Source organism: Orbicella franksi, chromosome 10 (genome assembly GCF_964199315.1).
Source record: "Orbicella franksi chromosome 10, jaOrbFran1.1, whole genome shotgun sequence".
Classification (NCBI taxonomy): Eukaryota; Metazoa; Cnidaria; class Anthozoa; order Scleractinia; family Merulinidae; genus Orbicella; species Orbicella franksi.
In genome coordinates this window covers 19,047,163-19,067,378 of record NC_138154.1, presented here as the reverse complement: position 1 = coordinate 19,067,378, position 20,216 = coordinate 19,047,163, and the positions used below count along the sequence as shown (strand labels likewise).

Below are 20,216 nucleotides of genomic sequence, written 5' to 3'. Positions count from 1 at the left end.
TGCTGGAGCCGCTGGAAAAAAATTCTCTCCCGTTTGGGAAATGAGTTCTTTTCTTATGTAAACATTTCCTGTAGTTTAGGAATATCAATAAGGCTACCGTGAAAACGGTGCATCGCAACATTGTGTTACAACTTTGTGGAGTTTCGTCCGAACAACAGCCGGTCTGACTGTAAATGGTACTATCCGGCTTGGTCGCAAGAACGTACGGTTTACTGATGCCTACTTCATATTTCATATTATAAAAGGAAATGAAAGCAAAAGGATTACGGGTGAACTTAGAGAACCCACCCGGCTGCGGTGCGATAAATGGCAATAATAGATGAACGAAGTTTGCTATGATTCTCAAAAGTCATCGTTAGGCGATGGCGTGTCATAATATTGACGTTTTAACATGCTAATCGGGAAGCGTGCTTTTCAACATATTAAGCCGATGAACATCTGGAGGTTTTTTTCATATCATTCGTGCTTAACTAAGCCGTTATCGTATCCTGAGACAATGTAAATTTTACTCCTTCGTTAGAATGAGGAGTATAGCCCTTTTCGCTGCAGTTTGCAGTGTAGTCGTCTGTGAAATTCAGATAGGGGAACCTCTCAACAACGCTTGTCAGAAGTTGTGCCATGTGCGAAATGAAGCGCAAGCAACAAATTTCAACTTAACGAGAGCTTTAAAAGGTTGCTGCGACGAAGCAAGTGCCTGCGTTGTACCAGCACATTTTTACAACGTTCTCTGTGTAAAAGAACTTATAGATGTTTGTAACTCTGCGGAAAAGCGATTGGCTGCTAACCTATCTTGTATACAACAGTTGTGCTGTGGAAATTTGAATTCTAATGAAACAGGAAGAAAATTCAAGGGATCCCGCAGATGCTTCAGGAAAATCTCCGTGAGCTGGAATGACGAAAGGTTTTGGACCGTTCGTGATGAGAGGCCCATATTTAAATGGAACCGAAAGCATTGGGAATTTTTCTTGAACATGTCGACACAAACCTGCTTGAACTCCACGGAGAGAACCTCCTTGACACCATCTTCGGTCACAATAAAATTCAAATATCCCATTTTCGCCAAACGAGAAAACTACGAGAAGAGGTTTGTGTACGCCTTCTACGCACCCGCGTCGTATTTGGTTATGAAGAAAGGAGACCATGACATGTTAACGGTTCTTGGTGAGTCTGTTGAACACCTATGGGTAACACTGTGCATTTGCATCACGTGGACGCTGATATCAGGAGTTATCATATGGCTGCTGGTAAGTCTTGTTATCCGTTTGTTCGACAAGCTCAGTGTGCATTTTCTATATAGCATTGGTCAAACGTGCTTTGTTAGTACCACGTTCATTAAGCAAGATGAAAAAGGCGGTTGGGATATCGACTCAAGCGTACAATTCTGTTGTAGAATTCTGTGTTCATTAGAAAACTTAGAGCAATTCACCCGAGAGGTCTGCGAATTTTGCCATAAAGTTGTTCTACCAGCCGGCAAAAGTCAACCTAAAACCTGCAAAATCATCATTAAATTTTCATTAAACTTTCCTTTTCTAGGTAAATAAAAATATATTTTTTCTTAAAGCCAGCTAAATTGTGAAGACTTTGTTCTGTGTATGTAGTCATATTAATATTCTCAGTTATTAGGAGAGATGGTTATTCAGTTGCTCGGTTGTCATAAACGACCCTTCTGAGGAACCAATTATCTCAGTATTCATGATTATTTCAGACAAGTATACGTTAACAAGAGAAACTGTGACGCATTTGGTTGGGCGTTCGCCTCCCACTTATGTGAACAACCACGTAACTAAAAACGTATATTGCATAATGCATCAAGGGCGCAATGAAGGATCAAGAGGTTTTCAAAACAGCTATATTTTGGTCCGCAGTGGAAAAAGGGCTACGAAAAAATAAGCGCGCGTTAAATTTTTTTTTAAAATTCAGCAGTTGGTAGATCGCGCGTAGTAACAGGCTTATTTTTAGTTCAGTTTTATTATAACCGGACAGGAGGTTTGTATGGAGAATTTTGTTTCGCCATCTGGCTTTTCAACCCAGAGCCTGAACTGAACTTATTAAAAGCTGTCAACATTTGCTCGTGTTTTCCCTTCATTTCTCGCTAAAGTTAAACTATTTAATCGACTTCAGCCAATAAAATCAGCTAGTTTTGGTGACATTAATGTCAAATTCAAATAAATACATGAAAGATCATACATTTGAAGTGCGGAGAAAGATATGAAAACATGATTGATAATCGCAACTATGCACACAACTTAATTAAGCAGTTGTGAAATTAAAGCGTGAAAAAAAAAAAAAAATGAAAAAAGAAAAGAAAAAGAAAAAGAAAAAGAAATGGTCTATTGTTCCGGCTCAACATCTCACTTTGAACAAAAGTGAATGGCCTTTTGTTCTCGGTAGCCCTAAGGGACTTCGTCCAAAGCTAAACCAAAATCATCGCCATTGTTCGGAAAACTTTCGGCACAACAATTAAGCTACACTTGAATGAACTCAATTTTAGTAAACAAATCTAGAAAGGTGGAGTCGTGATTCACAAAAAATACGTGGAGAGTAAAGCGAAAATTATTAAAGAGCCGAGAAACGCTATCTAAAACATTGCGTCTGTGATTTTAAATAGTGGGATATTTGTTCCCTGATTTCTTTCCGCTAGAAAACACTGTGGACATCAATTGGTCGGCGAGGAAAGATGCGCGAGCTTCGAAGCGCTGTTAAGAGCTTTTAATCTCTGGCCGAATGCTCGACTGAAAGCAGTCGTCTCTCCTCCTGCTTTTCAATCCGTGCGTAGAACGCGGAAACAGCGGGAGCGCGAGGCGAGCGGCTTTTGCCGCTTGATCATCGCGCTCGCTATTTTCGCGTTCATCCTACACTGATCTTATGGGTTTTAGAGCAAAAGAGAGCCTGTTCGCAATCTAGCCAAATGCGAACTTCACTTTCACTCCCACGCGTCTTGAGTTTACAAGGTTGAAGCAAATTTAAAGCAAAAACCCCTTACTTGTCGGCAGCTTTTACTTTCACTTTTAAATACATGTGTACAACCGCCACCCTACCGCAACTATTTGCACCGACAGGATTATACCAGTACCATCTCCCCTCGGGAGAATTTCTCTTCCATTCAGTCTCTCTGATCGTTTAACTTTCGCGCTCGTATGGTAATCGGAAATTTCAAAAACTCCCGCGGGCATTTAGAAGCTTATACCGCCATTGTTTCAAAATGGCCATATAAGACCAATTTTAGGTCTTATAACAATGCCTATTGTTATCAATGTTGAGCCGGTTTTCTTGATACAGGCCTGAACGAGACTCGAACCCATGACCTCTGCGATACCGGTGCAGTGCTCTACCAACTGAGCTATCGAGCCATCTGGGCGCTGGTCAGTATGTGAACTGAACGTTCAGGCCTGAATTTTTTTCAAGCCATTAATTTCACAACTACTTTAGTTGTGTGCATAACTGCCATGATCAATCATGTCTTCATATCTTTCTCCGCAGTTCAAATATATGATCTTTCATATATTCATTTGCATTCCTCTTCATCTACGGGTATATTTCGAACTGACAATGTGACCTGCTCCCATATGGCTTGATAGCTCAGTTGATAGTGCACTAACCGGTATCACAGAGGTCATGGTTTCGAATCCCGTTCAGGCCTGAATTTTTTTTTCAAGGTTTAATTTCACAACTGCTTAAGTTTTGTGCATAACTGCGATGATCAATCATGTCTTCATATTAATGTCAAATTAAAGCCTGCGCTTGACCTCGTAACGTTTAGAACTTTCATTAAACTTTTGGTGCTTTACTGACAGTACACATCTGTACTTCATGTAATTCCCAGTTAGCGGGACACATGTTCTGGTCGGCCAGCACATGGTAATGCTTCTGTTGAATTTTTTGTTGCTTTCTCTGAGGGTTTTCGCCATGTTCCCCCAATTTTCCACCTCCACAAATATAAATTAATTGCTCTTAAATTCCAGTTTGATATGGTATTTCATGTCCACACGACTGTATCAGTCGCAAATAAAATTTTAGTGACTTTATCAATAATGTTTTGCTTCAGCAACTTCTGGTGACTTTCTAAGGCCTTAAAATTTATTTTTTTGGTGACTTATAATGAGTTCTTTTAAACAATTCTTTATTTCTATTTTATTGAGAAAAACCTGTTTAATTGATCATTTTTGGCGTTGTTTCTGTTGCAGGATCGTCGACGGAATCCACTTCAGTTCCCATCGTCTTTTTGGCAAGGGGTTTGCGAAGGAACCTGGTGGGCAGTGGTTACCATGACAACAGTAGGGTAAGAAAATAAACAACTACTATGTAAATATCAGAGGATGAGAAGAGGGACATACATTCATTAAAACGCGTTACTAAATATATTTCACGAAAGAAAAAAAAACTGAGTTGGAATTTCCGAACGACACACAATTTTCAATACAAGTACCGAAATGCAGCCATTACCTTTATTTTTACCGTTTCTTTCTTTGTTCCTACAATAGGTATGGAGATAGATCACCCAGGTCTTTGCTGGCCCGTATTTATGCGGCGGTCTGGATGATCATTGGTATGGTAACTCTCTCCACATTCACTGCAGACGTTTCATCTATATTGACGGCGAGAGAAATGATGCCTCGGAACACATATCTGAATAGAACTGTAAATATACTGATCATTTGCTAGTTAGGACTCAACTAGTTCTCTCTGAACACCGACACAGTGAACCGCCTCCAGAAAATAAAGATTTCAAGGCTAAATAGTTTATTTTAGGTTAGCAATTGATAGATATGCACCAACTCAGCTGTTATCACCTCACTGTGCCAATGTTTTTAACCAGGAAAGCAGGAAGTCAATTGATTGCGAACAAATTAAATTTCATTTTTTCGCTTATTCCATTTCATTAAAATTCAACGATTGATTAAAATGATATTGACAAAACAAATTTGTTTATTTTTGCATTAAAGACTAGTCCAGGCGTGGAGGTCATAATAGTTTTATTTGTATTGTAGATCGGAGTGCCTGTCGGCAGCAAGAATCTCTTTTCGAAGGAGTTCAGAGGGGGAACTATTAAAGGTAACTCAACTGAAATAATTTCCTTGTCGTCGTTTATGATCCACATGATGAGTTCTAGTTCTAATAAAAGCTTAATGTGATAGGCTGACAAAACAAAAGACGTAGTTGATGTTCAGTGTGCTGTTCTTAGGCCACAAGACGCAGAATTGCGTAATCTAATGCCTTTGTTTGTTTGTTTTTTTTAAAAAAAAGGAAATTTATAGAATAGCAGAATCATAATATCATTCTAAAAGGCGCCGGCCACACTACGCCGGAAAAATTTGAAGACGCAGCAATCACCGGTCATTTTGGACTTATGTTTTAAGAAAACTCGGTCAGTGAAATCACATCACGCCATCCCAGCTCCGCTTTCAAAATGTTTTCCTTCCACACTAAAACGCAAAGCCAGTGTTTTCAAATTACTCTGGTTTGAAGAGCCTTTTCGAAAAGCCCCGTTCTCGTAACGTATTAGCGTGGGAGGAAGGCCTAACCGTAGTCTAACCGTTTCAAATCTCTCCGGCGTGACGAGGGCCTAATTGTAATCTGTTAGCTAGCAGGCTGAAAATTAGATATTCTAACTTGACTAAAAATTCGTCGAAAACATCCGGGAACTTCCTTTTGAGCATTGACGTAAGAGAGAATATTGGGAACCAAACGAGGAAATTGTTTCATACTCTTTACTCTATTAACGAATTTCCCTAGAGATGGCTTCCTTGAAAGATCTGAAAACCCACTTGCAAACTGGAAAAGGCTTGCACAGTATTGTCCTTTACACCTGTGTTGCCGATCACGACGCCGACAATAAGCAGATTCTGGAAGCACTGAAGCCTCACATCGTCGGAATCAGTATGAAGGTGATCAAAAAAAGATCTGCAACAAAAGACGACTTGGTGAAATGTGTGAGGGAGAAGATAGAAAAACATCCCGAAATCAATCCACTGACAGACATTGACGACGATGATGAATTAGAATTCTATGAAGAGGAGGACTGCAACATTGAGATGCGAGAACGCAGTCAGATGAAAAGTTCCCAGCACCGGGATTTGACCGCCATTATTTTGTACGCATCTTTGGGCCTGCTAACGGCAACTTTGATTGCTGGCAGTGTGTGGGATGTGACCAGGTCACGTAAACAAGGGAAAACTGTTGAAGGTACACTGTGTCATAGTTAAATAAACTTGTAACCAGTTATCACGACAAATATATTCAGGGAAAAGCATTTTGGATGGTGCTACATTCAAAGGCGCAGCTTATGAGAGAGCACTGACAAAACAAATAGTTTGACTTAATGAAGTTAAACATGTTTAAGGTATCAGTATACCCCAAATGATTCGTTGGCGCTGCTTTGAGGTCGGACGTTTGACGCAAACCCTAGTAAAGTATATATTTTTAAATATTTATTAAAAAAAGTTAGGTTTTCCGAATATAGCGCCCTATTTCACAAAGTACAGAGGTTCACTTATCAAGTTCGTTTCCGGTCAGATTTGAACGAGACGACGCGATCAACATCGCTATGTCTTCTTGGCACTTTCCTCTTAAAAAGCGATGTCGGGAAATTTTTATTACTTGTCTGGTTTGTTTTTGACACGCAGTTTAAGTTTGAGAGTTTACAAAACATGTGTTCTCTTCCCTAAAATAGTCATAACTTTTGAAAGAAACAAAAATTAAAAATTCCTCGACACCGTTCATTTGCCTGATTATCAGGCAACGGTCCCTCCAAATTTCTGCGAAAAACGTTGAAACCTCGCCAAAAACAAACTCAAAAGGTATGCTTCACTCGCTGAAATTTTGTTTCGCGATACGAAGGAAAATACTTTGGGGCGCTCTTCTGGTGTAATGAGATAATTACACAAAACGTGTGAAAATAATGACGCGTTGATCAATGAAGTGAAGGCTCATCATACTTTACCAATACCGAGCTCGTTTCAATTACAAAGAGGGCTCAAATCTTGCTTCTGGCGACAAATATCCTTGTGCAAGATCTGAATTCCACCGCTCGTGCGCCCAGGTTAGTAAGAAAATAGTTTTTGTTTCCGTTTCTTCTTTTCAAATTTTAAAACGCCTTAGGTTAGAGAAGCCGTAGGTAACGATAGAGCGCACTCGTAAACAACGTAAAGCAAACCCACGAGATACCGATTGAGTTGAGATGGTACCATTACCGCTTCCAACGGCAAAAGCGCCAAGGAAATAATGCTTAGAGGATGTCAAATGCCTTCCTCGTCCAGTGCGAGCAACTTCTACTGCATGAAGAAGGAACTTTTGTCGCTAGCCAGCTAACGCATCAGCCCAATTGTGATCGAATGTTTTTGAAACATTTCCGCCCCGGCCTTTTCCTTTGTGGTGCCTTCTTCGCACTTACAAATGGACACGAACTTTTGCGTTTCTTCGACGATATATTAAGCTCAAATCAACAGTCTATGCACGGAGAACACTCAGAACAGCTCGTCGACTACTATACCAAACGCAAACTTTTGACAATCGTACTACGCGGTAATCTGTCTCGCAACTTTTTAATGTACTTCTCGTGACAACCCGTTGACAGCTATCAGTTAGAGTTAATTAATGCAAAGAAAAGTTTTAGAATCAATCTTTTCTCATAGAAATTTTTTTAAAAGAAAGATCGCAATAAGATCTATCTGAAAAGTAAAGAAACATGCAATTTTTCTGAAAAATGGTCAATTTTGGGGTATACTGATATCTTAAAGAAGAAAAACAACAACAGCAGTATTTCATTCACATGCTTTACTGCCTACAATTAAATAATTAATAATAAAACAGGAAAAAAAGTTAAGCGGCATTTTACTTTACACCACCGGTTAAAACTCCGTTTTCAAATTCCTCCGACGCAGAGTGGACTGGATCTGAGTATCAGGAGGCAGCGTGGCCGAGTGGTCAGCGTGTCGAACTCGCAATCCAGCGGTCCCGGGTTCGAGTCTCACCCTGACCACTACATGTACCTGAATTTGTTTCTCGGTAGCCCCGAGTTCAAATCCTGGGCCCCGCTTGTAAATAGCTAACTGGTTTGGCTACGGCCAGTTGGGATTTTTAACAATGTTATGTTTATGTTGAAATATTTGTTTCAGTTGTTTGCTCGGCCCCACTAGCACTTGTGCTATAAACATTGCCGAGAGTAAATAAAGGTGTTTCGCTCGCTGTACAATTCACCGTTATCAAAGTATCAGTCGACGCTTTTGTCACAACAATTTAATTCCATTCGTCGGTAATTACTTCGAAAGCTAGAAATATATACAAAGGCGTGACCAAACGTAACATGAAACTAAACAAAAGAAACATGAGCAGTTCGACGCCTGATTGCTAACACTTACCCGGTGGCTCAAGAGAGTTACAGCAAAACGGAACGAAAGCTTAAATCTACGGTAACCGTTACAAGGACGCTGATTGCGAAAGACTGATAGAATATGCAAATACGTTAACAGCGATGATTCATACATACATGTATCTAAACACGCGCCGGCTCAAAATAACGCACGTTCTTTCGTGAACGAAACAAGGACAGTGGAATCCAATTCGGTCTGTAATCATACGAGTGATAAACAAAATCGGACTCCCGCTTCGCGGTCGTCCGGTTTGTTAATCACGAGTATGATTACAGACTGAATTGGACGACACGATGTACTGTTACCAATTAATCAAAACTATGACAAAGTTCAAGAAACGAACCAACCATCGATTGATGGCCATTGATCGCTGAACGATTAAACGTCGTTATGAATGCTGAAAAACACAGCAGCTCACTCAACAAAGTGCACCGCAACAGCGCGCGCAAAATGACGCGTTCTGTCCAATTACAACCATGACGCGTACACTGTCCAACTAATGGTCAAATCGGGCTGCTGATAGCCAATCACGTTCGAGAATTTGCTATAGCTTTGCTTCATCACATTATTACACATTGAATTCACTATCTCTTTTCTGATTGTCCGAAAGCGTACAGTGAATTTTCGAAATCAGCACCTGTGACGTCAGCTGGCTGCAGATTATACAATAATCATGTTAAGAACACTCAAGGTCACGGGTAATTATATGACCGCGGTGCATGATTTCTAAGGGTAATCATGTCAAGTTCGCGCGCTTTGTGTTGCTTGCCGTCAGTGAAGAAACTTACGTCGACCTTGATTATTCTGGATATCACGAAACATTATCCAACAATTTTTTTATTATTCTGTTTGTGTGCATCATCGTCAGCTATTGGCGGCTAACAGTGATTTCTTAATACCCTGGAACACATTTTCAATCCGGCGTTTTCACAGCCATTTGGCCGGAAATAAGTTGAGGTGTCATAGCAGTATGAGCTAGCCAATAAATGCGCATGTTTTCGCTTGGGAAAAGAACGTATAGTTTTTGATAGCATGATCTATAATACAGTGATTCCTGGCGCAGTCTGATATAAGATTATATTTTTTCTCAGGTTATGTTGAAACCAGAGCGAGTTTCGGGAAAAATGCAACAGAGGAGCCGATAGAAATGAGCGTGACATTGGGAAGGGAGCATGAAAGAGAGAAATGAACATCTCGTCACATAATCTTGGCCTACGGTGACGACCGTCACGTTGATAACGAAACAAATTTAGAGAATAAGTTTAGCACTATATAGCTTAACACGAGCGTTAAGGGGATGGGGGATGGGAAGTCTCTCTATACTTCATAAATGCTCCGAGATTTATCGTATTTAAATGAGCTCAGTCTCGGCATTTTGAGTTATTTTGGCCACGTACAAGATTACCTTTAAATTCAAGAAAACCTAAAAGTAGTATTTAGCTAAAGTAGAAAAGCGCCAAAGAGATAAAAATGAACCATAAAGGAGCAAGGATGGTTATGGATGAAGATTAACCATGAAACATTTAGGCTGAAGTTTTCAACATGACCAAACAGTGACTTAGCACCTTTAAGGCATCCAAGCCGATCTTGACGTGAGGGTATTCTAATGTCTAATGATTACGAGGACCTGTTACTAAGAGGTGGAGAAATGCTCGGATTCACCTTCGAATTATTAAGGCTACACTGCTAATTCCCAACCAGATTACTACATATCATAAATTTCGCACCATCTTGAATAAGCTGCTTTGGATTTAACGATTTTTAGAAGAGAACGCCCAAAGCAGCGAATAATCAAACCCAGTAAAGATGGCTTAAAATACCTAAAAAAAAAATAAATAAAATAAAATAAACTAAAAGTAACGCCAATAAATTGTAAAAAGTGTTCATTACAAATGAATTAAATGACGTACAAAATATGGCTGATCATCTTAATAACGAATATCTCACAGTTTCTGTTTGTTGCGTCTTTATTTCCTCAATGGCACGTATTTATATAAGTATTTATTTCTTGTATAGTCTTAGGTTAATCATTAAAGTGCATTATATTGTACACTTATTTACTACGCCTGTCAAAATAAAATGATAATGACAATAAAAACCAAGGTAATAATTGAATAAAACAAGGTTAGAAAATCAAAAGCTACTATCATGTAGCATTGTCAAGGAAATGCCTACACCATATTGTGACAAATGGGAGGATAAACACACTTGATGAATGACACTTCTTCATTCTGTTCTATTAAATTTTGAGCGGTGCGGGGGTGGGAAGTTTGCCTTCTTTCACTTGGGTGCATTTGATCCGCTTAAAATGCATCTCCATCCTGTGGAATTTGCCATTTGTTTCAAACCACCTCCCCCCTAAAACAACAACAACAACAACAACAAAAACAACTGATAATGACCGGGGCTTGTATGGAGGGATGAGAACTACTGGAATTAGTTCGCGCATTATCGTGCGAGTGGAAAAGGTCTATAGCAGTTTTAATTTGTGATTGTTGTGTTTTGATAGTTACGAATACTTCCAAATGTGTAGGCTTTTCAAACCCTTTTGAACATTTTGGCATCACCATTACAAATCAAACTATCCTATATATATCTTGTGGCTTAAATGAAAGAAATCCTGGGGCGCGTTTCTCGAAGGTCTCGAAAAGCCGGAGCAAAATCTCAAACCTTATGATTACAGCGCCATTTTATTCACATATTCTTGATATCAACAGAGGTTCTTTTCACACACGAAGTTTCAGGCGTGTAAACCTCTCAGTTTCTAGATACAGAGAAATTAAAAATGGCTTTACGGGCCTGAAAAGTTTCCGGGGCTTTCGAGGAACGGGCCCCGGGTCTCCTTGAAGAGGAACGGCTCACTTCCTGATAATTATCCTTCATAGTGACTCAATACTGGCTCCCGGTACTCGGGTTGATAAATCGACTTAGAGAGGTTACCAACTACTTCATTAGTTTGTTCTGAAAATGGAAAAAGCATGAAAATGCGAAAAAAAAAAAAAATTCGAGGTGGCCTAGATCTACTACGTCAGGGTTTTGATAAATCGGAAATAAACAGTGTCTTAAACGAGGAAAACAGAAAAATCAGGAGCCCATCACTAGGAGCGTGCAGATCCCATACTAAGCCTATGTCACGCCATTTTTACGGACCGGTCTACTTTTAGGCTTCTTTACCTGCGAAATAGGTCAGTTCCGGTCTACATGAGCGCGCTCCTGAATAACCCAGTGTTCCCAGATGAGGTTCTATTAGCCTACCATCTAGTAACTGGTCTTCTTCTTATACGTAATTTATATCGTCACGTAAATTTCCTTTCATTGCAACAGGCGTTGCGTGACTGCGCGACTTATCTTTAATTACCTGCGTGATTGCCAAATGATGGCTCATCGTTAATTAACTGCTGCTAAAACACAATTAGTTATAGGAACTACTGCAGGTCCTGTAGGAAGCTTGATATTGATGGAACAGCTGTTGCAGATTATTCTCGTTCAGCAGCATTAGTTCAGAGGGAAAGTCGTCACTTGCAGTTCTTGTGTATACTCACTGCTAGCTTTCTCGATGTCAACATTGTCTTCTGAAAGGTAAAGACATCATCCCAGTTCTTGTCTTAAATTAGCCTCTACTTTTATGAACGTGGAGGCCCGGCGTTTTGAGCCCTACAGTTCTCCAACGTCGCGATTATTTAAAGTAATTGTCTGCTCCACTTGCCAAAAAAGATAAGACAAATTTACCCTCGATTCTAAGAACCTTCTGAATATTAGAAACGATTTCCTTTCCCTGAGGTGATTCCAAAAATTGAATTCCCATGTATTTAAATATTGTTGAAATTAAAAATCAGTCACAAAATTCCAACTACAAATCATGGCTTTTCATTTGTCCAAAAGGATTTTTTTAGGTCGGAATAGTATTGGGGGAGAGAGGGAGGGGAGGGCTTAATATCGGGGGAGGGGGATCTCTCGTCTCTTGCAGCTCCTGGTTTGCTCGTGTCGCGGCGTTTGGTAGCCTGCTCCGAGGCTACTAAAAAGATTTAGCTCAGTGGGTTACCAAATTTTCTTAAACAAGGGGCACCGCGAGAAAATACAAACCTGGAAGCACTCTTGCATGTTTTGTTTTTAAGACAGCATTCCACAGTGCTCCTGCCGCCAAGAGGATGACAAGAAGACCAGCGGAGATGCAAAGCAGGATGTCAGTAAGTCCCATATGTGAAGGTGTGGTTCCTGTGTCATCACGGTATTTGCCGTGGCTGTAATTTTCAACGCAGCAATTCTATGGTAGAAATAAGGTTCGCGAGTAAACAACTCATTCTGCTAATTCACTGAGCAGTACGACTGTCATCAGTTTAGTACGAAGGTTACCACGTCTAGTAAGGAACGTCGTCGTTGGATTGTAACTGTAGTTCGAATTATGAAAAAGTTGACGAAGGCCCTTCTTTAAATGCAAATGTTATGGCGATTTGTAAGTGCATGTGTGCTTGAAGGGCGAATCAAATGTTAGGGTGAGAAAATCTGTCTGACCTGTTCCACGTTTTTGCTTTCCGAGTCTGTCTCGTCCAGGATGTTAGATGCCAGCTCATTTAACAAGGACTCCTCTTCGTCCTCGTCCTCGTCCTCGTCCTTGTCCTCGTCCTCGTCCTCATCCTCCTCCTTCTCCTCCTTCTCCTCCTTCTTCTTCTGTTCCTTTGTCTTATTTTCTGCCCATTGTCCCAAACATTTATTAAATTTCGAATGTAGTCTCCACCTTTTTACTCTGCGTGGAATTTCCGCTCCGATGATAGGTAAGACATCCAGAACTTTGACGATCTTGAATTCTCGTTTTGTCCCATTTTCCTTGCAGGAAAACAGCCACGCTTTGTCAATCTTCCCGTCCTGAAGACTCTGAAATAGATCTTTCTCTGCAGAATATTCTACGAATAAAAATAGAATAGAATTTTAATAGTAGGAATTTAACTTAGGGTTATGAATCTCCTACTATATGACTGAGGTGACTGTTTTTTTTTTTTTGGGGGGGGGAGGGGTTGTTGGATGTGAAGGTGTTTGGGTTGGTCGATTGGTTGACGAATGAGTAGATAGATGGATGTGTAGGTAAGCTGACTACTTGCGTCATCACAAATTGTAGTGATGCTAAGGGAGACTGATAAAATGAAATTATAGTTAGAAGATTCAAATTAATTCTGTTGGGCTTGATCAACGTGCGAAGGTAAAAGATAAAAATTGAAACCTAACGGAATATTCAGCATATACCTATCAAGTTAGCTCCCTCGCGTTGATTTGCGAAAAATTCCTTGCTTCCATAAGGCACGCCGATCTGAAATATTCAATTAAAAGATTTGTTAAACAACTGATATCGCCAACCCAAAATCCTGGAACCATGTCCACGATTATGAAAAGCCCGACCATGTACTACACAGCAAACACAACCAGAATTTGAGAACACACACAAAAAAACTAGAATACGCTCACTCTCGGTTTGTGCATTCAGTATCAGTGTCACGTACTCACATATAAACGAAGGAGGGAGCGTGGCCCAGTGGTTTAGGGCGCTGGTGTTGTAATCCGGAGGTCCCTGGCTCAAGGCCTCCACCCTGCCACTAGCGGGATTTGTTTCTCGGTAGTTCCGAGTTCAAATCCTCGGTCACGTTTTGTAAATAGCCAACTGGTCTGCCTCCTGCCAGTTGGGATTTTTAACTATGTTACGTTTATTTGAAATACTTATTTTCTTTGTTTCAGTGGCATGCCTGTAAACTAGCTAAGCTTAGTGCTTTTATAGCTAAGTGCATGACCACCATGCTCGTGTCATGTTGATTAATTCACCTTCACATTTCATTACGGAGCTTAAAATTTACCATCTTTATTAACTTATCACTACTCACGATGACTTCGATAGCATTGATCCTAGCAGTACGCAGGACACCTGTCATACATAAACTCAGTTAAATGACCTTGCTCTCCATGAGTTCTCGTAGCTCAGTGGATAGAGCGCTCGGCCGGTGTTCGGGAGGTCATGGGTTTCGATTCCTGTCGGGGACTCAGAATTTTTCTTTGTCCCATGCTCGTGTCATGTTGATTAATTCACCTTCACAAGATTTACATTTTACATTTTTTTTTTACCTGCAGTTTGCCAACATTGGATCTGAGCGCGCATTGTTTTCTTCATCTTATTTATTAATTCATGTTTGCTCTTGTGATTTGTCAATTAAGCGGCCATATTCTATTGAATGGCCAGTAAAAATTTGGACTGTTTTTGTCATTATAATGTCTCGTGATTTATCATCAACCTTTCTCAACATTCCGACTGACAAACAAAAGTGTAAAACGTTTCGATTCCTTAAAATATTAACGTACGTAGCGCATTTAAAGCCGTTCGGTGTGACTTGAAAGGACAGATACACAGTAGAGATATAATAAGTATCTTGCTAGTCTCGTCTTCTCGGTCCATATAGTAGTTACAGATTTTCGTTTTCTAGTTTGAATTTATGGCACAGGCGATAAAATACAGTATGTCAAATTTTGAGCCGAATTAATTGGGCCTTAAAAATTCAAAGCGTCAAGTTAAAACCAGGCTTAAAATGGTTTCATACGTTGTAACCAAATTCCTCATCCAAGGGGCGGAGACCATCAGCTGTGATGACGGAGGCGATCTGGGCAGTAAAGGATGTCGTCAGCAACATTCCAGTAAACATCCAGAGTGAAGCGTAAGCTCGCCCCAGGAATGACTTCGGCGTCTTGTCACCATAGCTACCGAAAAAAGTGATGTTTGAGAAGCCGTACCTTTAAAACTTTGGTAACTGTCAGCAATGAATGAACGAACGAAGAACGATCAAACAGATATATGAATAAATGAATGAAGGAATGAAGGAAGGAAGGGAGTAAGAGATTGAAGGAATAAATCAACTAAAAGTACAGTACAAACAATGAGCAATTATATGATTGATTGATTAAACAAAAGTTTGGAGTGAATAAATCAGTGGATGAACGAATGGAGTAATAAACAGGCGAATGGATGAATCAACGAAAAGAACAAAACATTGGAACGAATCTATGATTGACTGATTGATTGATTGATTGATCACAATATGGGCTCGGGGCTAATAAATGAATGAATTAACGAACAATTGAATTATGAATTAAATTGAATGATGAATTAGATGAGGTATTTACCTCATCACCTCAAGTTAGTTTAATGCGGAGATCAGTTGACTTTTGAGTCCACGTGGTTTGAGCATCTCTCTTTATAACGTAAACGGCACATTCTCCTGTTCAGATGAGTGATGCTGATGTACCGTTAAAACTCATAACTAAACGACCTTAAAGAAATAAACGCGGGTAGAAAAGGAACTCATGTTTTGAACCCGATATACAAATGTACTCCGTCGCTCGAAAAAAAACCTGCTTTTAGTTTTCCCCTTTTTGGCACGTTACTAATGGTTTCAGTAAAATGTGACGAACAATAATAACAAAGAAGACGCGTGTAGGCGTCGTACGCGTAAATCCATAGTGTCGTTACATCAATTTCAATGTCGCTTTTCTTGTATTTTGATTAATGGATAAACTCTACTGAAACAGGTCAGAAAGCTGTCAAAACTTAAGATGTCAAACCTAAACAAATGATCAAAAATTTAATCTAATGGAAACGATGACCTCTCGCATAAATTGCACAATTTAGACAGTTTGCAGGGCATCATTTTCTGTTGTTTGCGAATTAAAGTAACGCTATTATCGCTCCCGGAAGACAGAACGGGAAAAAAAAATGCCTTATCCATGGGCGTGCGTTAGATACGAGTGATAAATAACCAACGAGGCGAGGAGATAGTAATTGTGCTACTCCCTGTTTTTCTGTTTTAATGTCGCGTCAAACCATCGCGATTGGCATAAATGTTTTTTACAACGGTTTTATGAACAAGCGGCCCAAAATTTGTGACACGCTGTTCATTATAAGATTTTTTAAATGACAGGGGCGTAGCCAGGATTTTTAAAGGGGGGGAGGTCACACTGTGCCAAAGTGAGGTTACTTACGCTCACCTGTTGTAGGTTGATTACTTAAAAAAAGGCTTACAAAAGGGGGAGTCACGGGCACCCCTAGCCCCCCTAGCTACGCCCCTGAATGAACACCAGAGGAAAGCAAGTCTTTCTAATGTAATAGTCTCCTCCAGCGATGTTTATATTTTAGTAAGTCACAACTAGACGTTTAAGTCTAGCATGAAGATCTGAAGTGATCCCGGAGTGAAACAGGGATAATTTGTCGGTTTATTCCGTCAATCGTGCTATGGCTACAGCTTTCGTTCATTCAGTTCTGATAAGACAAACATTTCCAAGCATATTCCGTATTTTTTAGTTTCAAACTACGTGTATTAATTAGCAGCTAGTTAATTGTGATATTTTTCCTTCTGTTGCACAACAAATACTTTTTATATTTACCCATTTTCAGTTAGCCATTTCAAATTTCGCAAATAATGTAAATTTTCTAAAAAGGTCTACTTCTTGTGGCAAACTAATAAATATCCGAGAACCAATAACAAAGCTAGAAATTCAATAACAGACGGTTTTAATTTAATAAGTTAGAGAATTAAATATCGCGTTGGGTTTTTCCCGTTTTTGTCGTCCGCCGTTCACCGCTTGAAATTTCCTTTTGTCAGAGAGCCTGCTTTGACTCCTAACGACAAACGATGTCTTCCTTTCTTCTTATCCTTAAAATCATTGGAATTCTCTTTATGTACATATTCATAACTGAATAGTTTTTACAGAATAATTAAACATGTATGTAAATCCTTACCCCACTGTTGTCATGGTAACTATTGCCCACCACAAACCTTCAAGAGTCCCTCGCCAAAATGACTGTGGAAAATTCCCGGAGTTTGCTCTGTGATCCTACAAGAGAGGCACATAATTTTAATGTTACTTCGGTGTGCTAAATGTTCAAACTAACTGTAACCAACCTACCAACTGACCGACTAATTTTGACTGAATAACTGACTAAGTAACTACCTAACTTCCACTAATACGTTAATTAGATTAACTTAGTTAAATATTTAATTAGAGCTTAATGACCAGTGTAATTATATATTTAGCGAACGCACATCCATAGCTCATCACGCACTAATGCACCCATTAAGTGGCGCGTTTGCCAAGCCTGGACCCATTTTAAAAACCCCCTCCCGCTGTTCTTCACGAAGTAAAAAACCCGCTGGGCAGCAGCTTCGCGTCACCGTACCTACCATTATTTTGCCATGAGAACACCGTTCGTCATGAGAATAGCGATATAAATATAGAAATACGAATGTGACTTACACGATCGAAAGTTGACTCCGTCTGAGTTCTTAGATGGACAAATTAGAACCCTTGGCTTCTCGGCCTTTTGCCCCGTTTTGCGTGAAATAATGATAACATAAAGGCTTTTATTAATACTTACCAGAAACCAGATTATGATTCCCGATATTGCAGCAGCCATCAAGGAAAAAACAAACAGCTTCCATATTTGAGCCCAAGCGCTTAAAATTTGGCTTGCAGCGTTGGTCGGGTTTTCCTTCGTAGCTAAGTAAGGTCTTGGTAGCACTTTCAGTGGAATTGTGGGATTCTGAGAGATGACCGGGAACGTGATTTTCATCCTTGGCCCATGATCGCAAGGACGTTTGTCCTCCTTAATAGCCTTAAGGCAATTAGTTGTGACATTTGCGATTTTACGAACTACATTTTCCCAAACAGACTCTTCACGCTCTAGACCTTCGGGAAAAAACCCAAATGGAAACTTATTATCTTTTATAATTTTAACACAATCGGTTTGATATTGTAAACGTACACCCACTGTGGCACTTAACGTAACAAAGAGACCGAGAAAAACCTTTAGAGCCATTTCCCTACAAAATTATGACTAACTTTTTCCTTCTTCTTGCAATGCTCACTGTGTTTATTTAAGGTAACATCATACAGGAATTAAGTTGAATTAACCAATAGTTTTATCGCTTTTTACGAAGTCTCGTTTGTCAATAAAACGTGTTATGCTGCACTAAATAGTAAATATTATTAACTTGCTATTAGTTAAAAACAGTATCATAAAATAAAAATAGGTATAATAATAAGTATTTTTATTTATTTATAGCCAGATGCTTTTTTATGTTTCTGTGGCAGGCCATGTAAATGCAATGGAGACGAGTTTTGACTCGCAGCAGATCAACACAATTGATTGAAATTCATGAATAAAATAAATTTGGGAAGTTGACACTCGTGTCTGGGGTTACATCGGGTAGGAAGCTAAGTTGTTAACGTTCTTAGAAACAACAGCAACACTTCTGGTATTTTGGCACGATGAAGCTAGGGCTTAAAACAGCCGTAGATGTTTTCTGGGCTTAAAGGTGTCAAAACTTTCCCGCCAAAACTTAACTACTCGCGCGCACCGCATAAATTTAACGCCTGAAAGATTACTGTTACTACATAAATATATTGGGAATTTTGGCCGAATTTGGGTACGATAAATACTGATCTAATCTTACAATTCTGGGTACGCTTCGGCGGCATATCATTGACAAGTTTGTTTGGTCTCACCATGGGTACTTTAACTCAAAGTCTAGCCAAAATACGAACCATGGCTCGACCTAACACGTTTCATGCGCCGCTGATACCTAATCGTGCCTTTTCATAGCTTCGGGCCGGAGCAGCCAAACTTGGTATGATTAGGTATAATGTCAGAAGGTAAATTTTCTCTTTTCGCGCCATCATTGTGCCAACACCTCGTCCTTGTTCCGTGTTTCTATCGGGTCTTAGTATAAATTTACCAGCGCTCTATCATGAATACCGTTTTCTTATTGCCCACAACGCTACTCACTATCTATATTCTGTTGTAGATAGCCTGGAAGTGTGTAGTTGACAAAATGTAGCTGCTTCTTTGCATTTTCTAAGTGCCTGCGAAGAGCAGTTTTAAAATAAAGTTTTGAACGACTAATAGATTTATACTATTAGATTGTTCATTTCTGATTACCCAGCTACCTGAACTACCACGCGATATACATTTTGAGCTAATAATCTTAAGGACGTATGGTTTTTATTACTCGATCGCAAAGTTTACAAATTTTTGCTTGCTGAAAAGGAACGTAAGCGGTTGCACAAAGCCAGTGATCAAAATTACTTTCCCAATACTCTCTCTGAACCCCACAATTCCCCTCAAAGTGCTACCCAGACCTTACTTAGCTACGAAGGACACATCGTCGAGAATTCGTAGGCCGAGCGCGCAGTCCTTGAAGAATTTGTCGTCGCTCAAAGATGTTATGAGACCTTATGAAGAATCGATTTCGTATGAGGTAATGCGTGTAGTTTGTTTGATGGAAGATACTTTGGTACATTGTGTCCTACGGGGGCGCATTTTTGTAGGGGAAATGGAGAAGGCGTATCAGCTGTTCAGAGAAAAGCGAAAAATCTAGTCTCGCTTCATGCTACGTAAACTGGAATTTAAAAGGCCCGGTCCGTATCTATCGAACCTTAATGTTTGAAGAAAGAATTTGCTTCGAATATTCTTTACTATGCGATGCGAACTAACACGAATTGCCGATAGGAAACAAAAAATAACTGGACTTTCTCTTCATTGTCGTTTAAACGTCTGCGCAAACATATTTACATTCGGGTTCGAATTAATTAAATGATTAACATAGATCGTTTTCATGCACGTGAGTTCATCATTCCAAATCCAAAACTAAAGAGCCACGAAAGTTTTTATCCTCATCAGGCGTGAGGGAATCTAAATTTATATCTGTTTACAACTTTTCAGCTCAATAGCGTGCTTGGGTTGGAAACCAGCGCAGTATGAAGTTCAGAGTTATGGCGGTGCGTGACATACCTCTCCCATCGCGTTTGTGGAAAAATATA

The 20,216-nt window shown here is 39.7% G+C and overlaps 4 protein-coding genes across 5 annotated transcripts; 2 read left to right on the top strand and 2 right to left on the bottom strand.

Annotated features, from left to right (window-relative positions):
* The first annotated feature begins 371 nt into the window (after positions 1–371).
* Positions 372–4,675, top strand: LOC145500799 (uncharacterized). Its single transcript, XM_081480337.1, has 3 exons — positions 372–1,244; positions 4,185–4,279; positions 4,482–4,675. Exons 1-3 carry the CDS (start codon positions 522–524, stop codon positions 4,660–4,662), a joined length of 999 nt encoding a protein of 332 aa, XP_081336463.1. The 5' UTR covers positions 372–521; the 3' UTR covers positions 4,663–4,675.
* A 145-nt stretch (positions 4,676–4,820) lies between these two features.
* Positions 4,821–10,169, top strand: LOC145500823 (uncharacterized). Of its 2 annotated transcripts, XM_081480360.1 has the most exons (3): positions 4,821–5,052; positions 5,734–6,183; positions 9,461–10,169. In XM_081480360.1, the coding sequence occupies exons 2-3, from the start codon at positions 5,736–5,738 to the stop codon at positions 9,556–9,558; spliced, it is 546 nt and encodes a 181-aa protein (XP_081336486.1). In that variant the 5' UTR covers positions 4,821–5,052; positions 5,734–5,735; the 3' UTR covers positions 9,559–10,169. The 2 variants fall into 2 exon arrangements, with proteins under 2 accessions (XP_081336486.1, XP_081336485.1); XM_081480359.1 differs by lacking the exon at positions 4,821–5,052 and having other exon boundaries at positions 5,285–6,183.
* A 1,680-nt stretch (positions 10,170–11,849) lies between these two features.
* Positions 11,850–15,340, bottom strand: LOC145500813 (uncharacterized). The gene is made up of 4 exons (XM_081480350.1): positions 14,945–15,340; positions 13,608–13,671; positions 12,882–13,270; positions 11,850–12,633 (listed from the first exon to the last, which is right to left on the bottom strand). Exons 1-4 carry the CDS (start codon positions 15,044–15,046, stop codon positions 12,421–12,423), a joined length of 768 nt encoding a protein of 255 aa, XP_081336476.1. The 5' UTR covers positions 15,047–15,340; the 3' UTR covers positions 11,850–12,420.
* Positions 15,341–16,871: 1,531 nt separating this feature from the next.
* LOC145500824 (uncharacterized) lies at positions 16,872–18,213 on the bottom strand. Its single transcript, XM_081480362.1, has 2 exons — positions 17,773–18,213; positions 16,872–17,231 (listed from the first exon to the last, which is right to left on the bottom strand). The coding sequence occupies exons 1-2, from the start codon at positions 18,211–18,213 to the stop codon at positions 17,133–17,135; spliced, it is 540 nt and encodes a 179-aa protein (XP_081336488.1). The 3' UTR covers positions 16,872–17,132.
* Between the last annotated feature and the right edge of the window lie 2,003 nt (positions 18,214–20,216).